Raw genomic sequence first — 12,245 nt, forward strand, 5'->3', positions numbered from 1 at the left:
GTTGGCAGGTTGCAGACACTTCTGTGTTTTAGGGATGAAAATGGACTGAACAGAATAGTGGTTTTAAAGGGCGTCTGATCAGAAGTCCCTTAAGCCACCTCTCCCAGCTCCTTATTCAACTATCTATGTAACCAGCAAAGTCAAATTCTTACAAATATAGTAAAATCTAAGGCCAATAGGCAAACTGTTATCAGAATTAGGAATTTCTGCAATCTAAAGGCCAAAAGAACTGGACTGAGAAACTTTAAAACCACTTTCCCACTAAAAATAGATTAAAATTCTTGGCCTGAATGTAGAACCACCTCTCAACTACTTATCTCCTACTCAGAAACACAGGAGCTCTGTCAGTCACCACTGACAGACACCAAAAGGGCAAACCTGGTGGGAGCAACCATCATTTTATGGGGTGGCCGTTATGCTATCCCCTAATCCCTAATATAATGATTCAGAAGAGTTAAAAATAATAACAGGAACTAGAAAAGTTTTCTTAGGAACATGCTCAAAAAAGGCAGGTAGTAAATATTAAATTTTGAAGTCAGATGTAGGGTTTGGGGAAGTGTGAATTTGATAAGTTCAGTTCAGTCTCTCAGTCGTGTCCAACTCTTTGCAACCCCATGGACTACAGCACGCCAGGCTTCCCTGTCCATCACCAACTCCCAGAGCTTGTTCAAACTCATGTCCATCGAGTCAGTGATGCCATCCAACCAGCTCATCCTCTGTCGTCTCCTTCTCCTTTCAGTTATAACATAAACATGTACTAACTATGTGATATGAAATATGATGACTATTAACGCTGGTCTATGGTATATTTGAAAGCTTTTAAGAGAGTAGATCCAAGAGTTCCCATCACCAGGAAAAAACTTTTTTTGGTATCTATTCGAGATAATGGATGTTAACTAAGCTTATTGTTAATCACTTTAATATATGTAAGTCAAATCATTATGCAATATGCCTTAAACTTAATACAATGCTATGAGAAGGGGACGACAGGGGATGAGATGATTGGATGGCATAACTGACTCAAGGGACATGGGTTTGGGTGGACTCCAGGAGATGATGGTGGACAGGGAGGCCTGGCATGCTGCAGTTCATGGGGTCACAAAGAGTCGGACACGACTGAGCAACTGAACTGAGCTGAACTGATGTATCAATCGTGTCTCAATAAAACTGGGGAGAGAAGACAGATATGAGGCTAGACACAAAATTAATGAGAAATTATTTATTTAATGTTGATAAACTTACAGTGAAACTATATTTATGAACTCTTTAAACAACATAATAGCTGAAACATATAAAGTAAAAAATTATTAGAAATATAATGAGATATAACAAACACAATTCTGTGAAAGACTCACATATCTATTTCAAGCTATAAGAAATCCAGTAGGAAAAAAGTAAGAAAAAAATAGATCAGAATAGTATTTTTAAGAATAATCAAAATATAATATATAATGTGATAGATATGTATATATGTACATATATATGATATGTAGACATATTTATCAATAGATCCATGGATAGTAGCCAAACCAGCTGCCAGTAAAAGCATGTATGAAATATTTAGAAAATTTTATTATAGTTTTTGTCTCAAAGAAAACATCCAGAAATTCCAACAATTAGAAATCTAGTCCATCCTGATTTCTATGTACATTTCATGTACTAGATATTAATAAGGAAAATGAGTGGGCAAACAGCTAAATTACCCTGGAGTTAAAGCAAGAATTAAAACTACAACTAAGAACCGTTTAGAAATTAATGAAAATGACAGCATTATATATCAAAATGTAGAGCGACACCAAAGCTGCAACTGGAAGCAGATTCATAAGAGGAAAGAACTGATATATTTTTGTTTAATGAACTTTTTGTTGTGTGTTCTAATAATTTTCCGTTTCTTAAAATTAAGCCCTAACCACTTCAGCGTTTCTGGATGTAGTACTTCATACACGTTAAACACCATTTAAAGGAAGTAGTATGCTAGACTGAGCCAGACTTGCCTGCGAGTGTCCAGGAGTCTCTGGCAGAGGCGTGGGTCAACAGTGGCCTACTGCGGGGTCAGGGGCACTGAACACAACGGTATGACTGAGCGACTGAACTGAACTTGAACTGAACTATCTGCTTGTATTCTCTTTCCTTCGGTTTATTTGGGCTTGTATATGCCAGCTTTCCTTTTTCCTGGGACAATAACCACTTGGCACCAAATTTGATCACCTGAAACACGCCTCAGTTCAGCGCAGTTCAGTCGCTCAGTCATGTCTGACTGTTTGCAACCCCATGAATCGCAGCACGCCAGGCCTCCCTGTCCATCACCAACTCCCAGAGTTCACCCAAACTCACGTCCATCGAGTCAGTGACGCCCTCCAGCCATCTCATCTTCTGTCGTCCCCTTCTCCTCCTGCCCCTCAATCCCTCCCAGCATCAGAGTCTTTTCCAATGAGTCAACTCTTCGCATGAGGTGGCCAAAGTACCGGAGTTTCAGCTTTAGCATCATTCCTTCCAAAGAAATCCCAGGGTTGATCTCCTTTAGAATGAACTGGTTGGATCTCCTTGCAGTCCAAGGGACTCTCAAGAGTCTTCTCCAACACCATAGTTCAAAAGCACCAATTCTTCGGCACTCAGCTTTCTTCACAGTCCAACTCTCACATCCATACATGACCACTGGAAAAACCATAGCCTTGACTAGATGGACCTTTGTTGGCAAAGTAATGTCTCTTCTTTTCAATTTGCTGTCTAGGTTGGTCATAACTTTCCTTCCAAGGAGTAAGCGTCTTTTAATTTCACGGCTGCAATCACCATCTGCAGTGATTTTGGAGCCCCCCAAAATAAAGTCTGACACTGTTTCCACTGTTTCCCCATCTATTTCCCATGAAGTGATGGGACCAGATGCCACGATCTTAGTTTTCTGAATATTGAGCTTTAAGAAAACTTTTTCACTCTCCTCTTTCACTTTCATTAAGAGACTTTTTAGTTCATCTTCATTTTCTTCCATAAGGGTAGTATCATCTGCATATCTGAGGTTATTGATATTTCTCCTGGCAATCTTGATTCCAGCTTGTGCTTCTTCCAGCCCAGTGTTTCTCATGATGTGCTCTGCATGTAAGTTAAATAAGCAGGGTGACAATATACAGCCTTGACGTACTCCTTTTCCTATTTGGAACCAATCTGTTGTTCCATGTCCAGTTCTAATTCTTGCTTCCTGACCTGCATATAGGTTTCTCAAAAGGCAGGTCAGGTGGTCTGGAATTCCCATTTTTTAGAATTTTCCACAGTTTATTGTGATCCACACAGTTAAAGGCTTTGGCATAGTCAATAAAGCAGAAATAGATGTTTTTCTGGAACTCTCTTGCTTTTTCCATGATCCAGCAGATGTTGGCAATTTGATCTCTGGTTCCTCTGCCTTTTCTAAAACCAGCTTGAACATCTGGAAGTTCACGATTCACGTATTCTTGAAACCTGGCTTGAAGAATTTTGAGCATTACTTTACTAGCATGTGTGGTAAGTGCAGTTGTGCGGTAGTTTGAGCATTCTTTGGCATTGCCTTTCTTTGGGATTGGAATGAAACTGACCTTTTCCAGTCCTGTGCCCACTGCTGAGTTTTCCAAATTTGCTGGCATTTTGAGTGCAGCACTTTCACAACATCATCTTTCAGGATTTGAAACAGCTCAACTGGAATTCCATCACCTCCACTAGCTTTGTTCATAGTGATGCTTTCCAAGGCCCACTTGACTTCACATTTCAGGAAGTCTGGTTCTAAGTGAGTGATCACACTATCGTGATTATCTGGTCATGAAGATCTTTTTTGTACAGTTCTGTGTATTCTTGCCACCTCTTCTTAATATCTTCTGCTTCTGTTAGGTCCATACCATTTCTGTCCTTTATCAAGCCCATCTTTGCATGAAATGTTCCCTTGGTATCTCTAATTTTCTTGAAGAGATCTCTAGTCTTTCCCATTCTGCTGTTTTCAGGGGACACACATCTCATCCCCTTTAAATTTAAAAATTCTTTAAATACACTCTCTGACCTTGACTCTCAGTTGTTCAGTTGTTCATTCGTGTCTGACTGTTTGTGATCCTATGGACTGCAGCATGCAAACCTTCCCTATCCATAAACAATCCCCAGAACTTGCTCATACTCATGTCCATCAAGTCGGTGATGCCATCCAACCATCTCATCCTCTGTCATCCCCTTCTCTTCCTGCCCTCAATCTTTCCCAGCCTCAGGGTCTTTTCCAAAGAGTCAGTTCTTCACATCATGGGGCCAAAGTATTGTACCTTCAGCTTCAGCATCAGTCCTTGCAATGAATATTCAGGATTAATTTCCTTTACGATTGACTGGTTTGGTCTCCTTGCAGTGCAAGGGACTCTCAAGAGTCACCACCAACACTACAGTTCAGAAGCATCACTTCTTTGGTACTCAGCTTTCTTTACTGTCCACCTTTCACATCCTTCCATGACTACTGGAAAAACCACAGCTTAGATTAGATGGACATTTGTCAAGAAAGTAATATCTTTGCTTTTTAATATGCTGTCTAGATTGGTCATAGCTTTTATTCCAAAGAGCAGGCATCCTTTAATTTCATGGCTGCAGTCACCATCTGCAGTGATTTTGGAGCCCAAGAAAATAAAGTCTGTCACTGTTTCCATTGTTTCCCCATCTATTTGCCATGAAATGATGGGACCGGATGCCATGATCTTCATTTTTTGAATGTTGAGCTTTAAGTCAGCTTTTTCACTCTCTCATCAAGAGGCTTTTTAGTTCCTCTTCACTTTCTCCCATAAGGGTGGTGTCATCTGCATATCTGAGGTTATTGATATTTCCCCTGGCATTCTTAATTCCAGCCTTTGCTTCATCCAGCCCAGCATTTCACATGATGTAGTCTACATATAAGTTAAATAAGCATGGTGACAATATGCAGCCTTGACAATATACCTCCTTTCCCAATTTGGAACTGGTCTGTTGTTCCGTGTCTGGTTCCTACTGTTGCTTCTTGACCTGCATACAGATTTCTCAGGAGGCAGGTAAGGTGGTCTAGTATTCACATCTCCTTAAGAATTTTCCCCAGTTTGTTGTGATACACACAGTCAAAGGCCTTGGCATAGTCAATAAAGCAGAAGTAGATGTTTCTCTGGAATTTTCTTGCTTTTTCTATGTTCCAGCAGATGTTGGCAATTTGATCTCTGGTCCCTCTGCCTTTTCTAAATCCAGCTTGAACATCTGGAAGTTCTTGGTTTACATACTATTGAAGCCTGGCTTAGAGAATTTTGGAGCATTACTTTGCCAGTGTCTGCGATGAGTACAATTGTGCAGTAGTTTGAACATTCTTTGGCATTGCCTTTCTTTGGGACTGGGAAGAAAACTGACCCTTTCCAGTCCTATGGCCACTGTTGAGTTTTCCAGATTTGCTGGCATATTGAGTGCAGCACTTGAATGTGCTATTTGACCCTCAACACATGCTGTTTGATTCCATACAGCTAATGTTAGTAAGAGGCACTCACGCCTTCTGTTCAGGACATAGGGAGCCTTTATATGTTGAAAGAACCACACCTTGCCTCCCGACAAGAAGGAAATCACAGAGAGAGGTTCAATTGTAATTTAGTATAAGGGTCTGTGATCTTCCTACTGTAAGTTTATTACAGAATTAAATATATACATATGTAAGTACATACATATATGCCTACATACATATAGGACAACATATATACGTATGTATACAGAATGAAAAAGTTATCTTTTAGGAATTTACCAGAAACTATTAAAAAATACATTTTGAACTTTTAAATTGTTTCAATGGCAATCATTAGAACTAAAATAAAAAGATTGTTTTTCTCCTCTAAGCTTCCTGTGTTTAGTAAAATCATAAAGTATAGTATATTGACATCAAAAATATTAGCTAGGGTGGGTACAGAATTTTTATACTGGACTCTCAGACATACAGATAAAGTAGGCTTATGTTACATCTTATTCCTCAATTCAAATGCTATATTTACTTTTCCTAAATTTTTCACTTAATTTATTAGCCATCTTATTCATTTATTAGCCATCTTATTATTTCCATAGCAGCTATATCCCTTAATAAACTATAGTTCATTTTCTCAGTTCAGAGTGGTTTCTCCAACAACAAAACTGTCAGTTTGCTGTAGAGAAGCTACAGCAATTGCTATCATCAATTATGGTACCCTAAAAGAAGGTCCTTATTTCTATAATAGTTCTCACTGAATGTGTATATCCAGGAAGACAAACTGATCTGCTGAAAACAATCCATACAGTGTTTAAACCTAATAGCATTTTCCTCCAATGTAGGCGAGGGTCCAACGTATCTCTTACATTGGACGTGAGTAGCTTGGGCAATGTTGAACCCTTTGTGGCCATACCAACCCCGCGGGAGAAGGTAGCTCTGGAGTACCTGCAATCAGCCAGCCGAATTCTCACAAGGTCGCAGCTGAGGGACGTCGTGGCAAGTTCACATTTACTCCAAAGTGAATTCATGGTAAGCCTGCTGTTTGTTATTCACTCTTCAGGAGGCATTTTGATATTCTAGCCATTAGAGGCACATTCTAAAATGACGCTGTCAGCTCAGAGTAAAATGGTTACAGTTCTAAAGGTTAAGTGCAAAGATTTCAGGTCCACCCTGCATCTCATCAACTACTGGGGAGTGTTCAAACTAGGACGTAATACCTAAATTAAGGCAGAGGGTATAGAAGCTGGCCAGGCAAAGACGTAGCAAGAAGGAGCTGACCATTCCAGGATGACAGAGCAGGCTTGCTTGTCACTATTCGGGGAATTAAATTGTTCAATTTGACAGGAGCATTAAAATTAAAGTGGGAAGTAACAAAAATTGAGCCTCGGATATAAAACAAATCTAAGACTTAATATGTTACTAAAGGTTTGGATTTATCTTGTGTTTAAAAAATATTACTATCCAGTTAGGGAGTTTGGAATCGAGAGGTACACACTGCTGTATTTTAAATGGAGAACCAACAAGGACCTACTGTATAGCACAGGGAACTCTGCTCAATGTTATGTGGCAGGCCTGGATGCGAGGGAGCTTCGGGGAAAATGGGTACATGTGTATGTATGGCTGAGTCCCTTTGCTGTTCACCTGAAACTATCACAACATTGTTAATGGGCTGTACTCCAATATAAAATAAAAAGTTTTAAAAAATTACTATCAGCAGTAGGGTCTGCATTAGAAAGAGGTATTTTGGAGACTCTAGAGATTATCCTGTGAAGCTGCGATTACTCAAAACTAAAGTAGCAGTGAAAATTGGAAGAGTCTATAGGAGTCTACAAGAAGTGGCCTTAATGAGGTAAGTCAGCCAAGGAAAAGGGAGGTTAGGAACAACACCCCCATTTTTAGACTTAGCAACAGGGTACATGTAGTGCCTTTTAATGAAATAAGAAACACAAAAGGAAGACTGAATGTAGGCTAAAAATAATGGTGAGTTTCATTCAGCTAAAGATGATGATGACCCATTGTTGTTGCTGGTGATAACTTAATGCATAAAACACATTTTATCCAGAGAGCATGGAGACACATTAGACATTCTTAGGTCCAACTGTTTCCCAAGGGGAATATCCATTTTATAGAACCACTTGCATCTTAAAGCAGTTGTACATTTTAAGCCATATCCATTGGGTATAATAAATTGAACACTCTGAGGTGTTACTCAGGTGTTTGCAACCACCCTTTCCTGAGCCAGCCATAGGTTTGATCTATTACTTTCATCACCTATTAAGTGTCCAATGTAAAATACTAAGCATGCAGTTATAAAATTAGACTTTATAGTATGTCATCTCTTTATGTATGAAAAAAATGAAACCTGGGAGGATAAACAAGCCAATCCATGATCATGTAAGTGGCCAAAGGTATGTTTCTCGAACTGCAGATAGCTCTTTGCAATGAGATAAGCCTTTAACATAGACTACTTCCCTGAAAGGGAAGATGAGGTCAACAAGGAATAGAGAGAGAATGCTGGAAGATGATAATTTGTGTGTGTCAGAAAACAAGAAAGAATGGGAGGAATGGAGCTAATCACAGCTTTGCCAAAACAGACTAACCTGTTTGAAATTACTAAGCATGAACAAGTGGTTTCTATTGAACAGTCAACAATTTTGCTTACTTTGGTAACTTGAAACTGTGAACTTATTTAGTTGGAGCAAAGAACAGGAATATATTATAAATATCTAAAATAATGCAAGTTTCAGAAATGATGTTTTTAAAGTAAGCTACTCCTCTCTATGGACCGAGTATTAAATTCATAGTGTAGTCAGGCTTTTCTTGAATTTTCAGATTGCCTGAAAACAAGGACAATTTAAATACATTTGTAGATAAGTTCTTTCGTTTCAATGAATACTAGGCTGTCAAGTTTTATTTTCTTTTGAGAAAGTGTAGGTAACAAAAATATTATTTTATGTGATCCAGGGATAAAAGGTATTTTAATTTACATTTATCTAAGCAATCCTCTGCAGAATTTTAAGTTAGAGAACATACCATTTTGTATAATCAACTCCTTAAAAATTTGTTTAGAAACTTTTGAAAACTTTGGCTTATTGTTTCCTTTGTTCCAGTCAGCATCAGATGCTCACCTTTTAGGTCTAACATATAGAGTGACTCTTGCTCTAATTGTTCCCTCCTCCATCATTTGGCATATATTCTGACTTAATAAATGTATTTGTATTCTTGTTAATTGCTAGAAGACAGTGTCTAAATGCCCTTAACTACAAATATTGCATTTACAACCAGAAATGGAACAGTAAAATTAAAAACCATTTCTTAATACAAAAATGCATCATATCATTATTACTTAAATCAACAAAAATGCCCTTTATATTTACCATTTGAGGGGAAGTTTTTCATAATCCTAAAAGAGTCACAATTAATGTTAAGACAGAATCTATCATAATAAAAAAATTTAGTATTAAATCTACATAAAGATTGGAAGAAATCTAAATACACTGTTAAAAAAATTTTCAGCCAGCTGTTTATAAATTTCCAGCAATTATGTCAGAACAAGATTCTTAAAACCTAACCAAACTTTTCTATGTCTCTTTAAAAACTACATATTGAATAATACTATCTAACACACAAAGCCATTTCTTAGAGTCAGCTTGTCAGGGTGCAGCTGATGTGTTTAGGAAAGGAAGGGTGTTGGCAAACCAGAGGTGTTAGTCTGTTTTTTTATAAATGACTTTGAAGTCCAATAGAGCTCTGGATCAGATGGCCCCCCATGAAGGTTTTCTTTGTGGGAGCATTAGATACAGTATTTGATATCACTTATTTTTGCAGGAAATACCAATGAACTTTGTGGATCCCAAAGAAATTGACATTCCACGTCACGGAACCAAAAATCGCTATAAGACCATTTTGCCAAGTAAGTTTCTTGAATTCAATAGTTTGCATTGTACCCCTCCCTCAACATTTCCCATCCTCACAATTTCCACATACACGCCAAATTTGGAATTGCAAACACAGCTCAAGACTAATAATCATTAAAGTGGAATTCCCTGGAGGTGGAGTGGTTAGGAGTCAGTGCTTTCACTGCTAAGGCCAGGTTTAATCCCTGGTCAGGGAACTAAGATTGGAGAAGGAAATGGCTACCCACTCCAGTGTTCTTGCCTGGAGAATCCCAGGGACGGGAGAGCCTGGTGGGCTGCCGTCTATAGCATTGCACAGAGTCGGACATGACTGAAGTGACTTAGCAGCAGGAAACTAAGATCCTGCAAGTGGTGCAGCCAGAAAAAGAAAAAAGCTAATAAACATCAGAATGGGCTAAGGTTAATAATTTTATCTTGTATTACTCTTATTATGATGGTCTTCTCACAATTCCAGTAGACACATGGTTCTAAACTTTACTGTAGCATACATTATGGTCAATTAATTTTCACTAAGGGTGTCAAATAATTCGAGGGAAAAGAATAATCTTTTCAATAAATGATGCTGAGACAACTGGATAGCCACATGCAAAAAATAAAATAAAATGCCTCATGCAGCATACAAAAATTAATTCAAAATATGATCAAAATGTATATTCTAAATGTAAGAACAAAAACTATAAAACTTTTCACATAAAACAGATGTAAATCCTCATGACCTTGAATTTGTCAATGGTTTCTTAGATATGACATCCAAAGTATAAGCAACAAAAGGAAAAAATAAATTGAACTTGGTCAAAATTAAAAAGTTTTGTGCTTCTAAGGGTACCATCAAAAAACTAAAAAGATGACACTGACACAAAATGGCAGGAAAATTTATAAATTATACGCCTAATAAAGGATTTGTGTCTAAAATAAATAAAGAACTCTTATAACTCAATTATAAAAAGACTAATAACTCAATTTTAAAATGGGCAAGGACTTGAGTAGACATTTTTCCGTAAAAGATATACAAATAGCCCATAAACATATGAAAAGATGCTCGACACCATTAGGCATCAGGGAAATCAAAACCACAGTGAGATGCCACTTCATATCCACACGATTATAATTTTTAAAAAGACAGTAGAAAGAGTTGGCAAGGATGTAGAGAAACTGGAAACTTCATACTTTGATGGTAGCTACAGCTACTGAAGAACAGTTTGGTAATTCCTCAAACGGTAAAACCTAAAGTTACTATATGATTCAGATATTTTACTCCTAGGTATATATGTAAGAAAAATAACAACATGTGTCCACACAAAAGCTGTACACAAATGTTTGTAACAGTATTACTCATAATAGTTCGAAGGGTAGAAACAACCAAAATATTCATCACCTAATGAATATAGTATTATTCAGCAATAAAAAGCAATGAGGTACTGATACTCGCTACGACTTGGATGAACCCTGAACACATCATGCTAAGGGAAAGAAGCCATCACAGCCTCGTATTGCATGAGGCCATTCATAGGAAGTGTCCAGTCTCATATAGCATGAGGCCATTCATAGGAAGTGTCCAGTCTCATATAGCATGAGGCCATTCATAGGAAGTGTCCAGTTAGGCAAACCTGTAGAGACAGAAACTATAGTTGCTGTCAAGTGTTGGGAGGCATGAGAAAAGAAAAGAAAAGGGCATGGAGTTTGTTTGGGAGATAATGAAAATGTTGCCCTTGCTAGAAATATTTATCTCGCATCCTTACAGAAGAGTCTGTAGGGCTGCCTACAGAGCCAAACTGCTGGGGTTCATATCCAGCTGCTGCGCTTATTCTATGGCCTTGGGCAAATTCCTTGACTTCATCTGCGAGATAAAAGTAGTAATATCCACCTCACAGGGCTGTTGTAAAGCCCAGTGCTTTGCACATGATAAAGTGCTCAGTGTTACTCTCATAACTCGGAAAGATATTATTGTTCCTTTCTTACAGAGGAGGAAAACTGAGATTTATAGATATTAAAGAAGCAAGATTCAAACCCAAACACGTCTGCCCACATGCCTTTCATCACTGATGGTTGTACGACTCTGAATTAAACAAATAAAAATAAACTCTGTGATGGTACACCTCACACAAGTGAATTGTATGGTATATGAATTATGTCTCAAAAAAAAAATGCTTTTACGGAAAGACTTCATTATGCGTAGCAATCACCCAAGTCCTTGTTAAAAATGTGGCATCCTATGCTCCACCCTGGGGATTCTGTTTAAATGGGTTCTCTTGGGCCCAGGAATCTGTACTTCTAGCAAACAGGTGATTCTGATGTAGGTGATACCAAGACCACACTTTGAGAAACACGGCTTAGACTATTTTAAAATTAAATTTAACTCTGTGAAATTTATCAATGTCAAGCAGTGAGCTAAATGCCAGGAACCAGGAAAGAATAAGGAAAATCATATAATATCAAAGAGGTCATGGACCAGAGAAGATACATGTAAATAAGTAATTATGTCCAATGTAAGAGTCCATGGGGTTGCAAAGGGCATGACTTAGCAACTAAACAACAACAACAACAGCCAGAATGGAAGTGTTGCCCAAGTGCTGTAGGAGGCCGGAGTAATTAATTCTGCCTAGAAAGGCAAAAATACTTTGGAGAGGAAGCAATATTGTCAATCACTAAACAAACAGATGGAGTTGGGATCTTGACAAAACCCATAGACATCTCAGCAATAACTCTGGAAAGATGGAGCCCCAAAGGTTTGTTTCAAAGTATTAACATTGAAATAGTAGAGTCTTCATAATTCAGTTAATTATTTCATTCATAAACCTCCAAATTCTCCATATTTATGCTAATAGAGCAAGAATTACCATTAATAGTGTTCATGGGCTTCCCCTTCTGTTAGA

At 38.0% G+C, this 12,245-nt stretch overlaps 1 protein-coding gene across 1 annotated transcript in view; it reads left to right on the plus strand.

Annotated features, from left to right (window-relative positions):
- PTPRR (protein tyrosine phosphatase receptor type R) overlaps positions 1–12,245 on the plus strand; it is a 278,629-nt gene that overhangs the window by 212,673 nt on the left and 53,711 nt on the right. The window contains exons 7-8 of the mRNA XM_069584641.1: positions 6,298–6,484; positions 9,284–9,368. Of these exons, the coding sequence (XP_069440742.1) occupies positions 6,298–6,484; positions 9,284–9,368 (272 nt within the window). The remainder of the gene's footprint in view (positions 1–6,297; positions 6,485–9,283; positions 9,369–12,245) is intronic.

The sequence above is a fragment of the Ovis canadensis genome, chromosome 3 (assembly GCF_042477335.2).
Source record: "Ovis canadensis isolate MfBH-ARS-UI-01 breed Bighorn chromosome 3, ARS-UI_OviCan_v2, whole genome shotgun sequence".
NCBI lineage: Eukaryota > Metazoa > Chordata > Mammalia > Artiodactyla > Bovidae > Ovis > Ovis canadensis.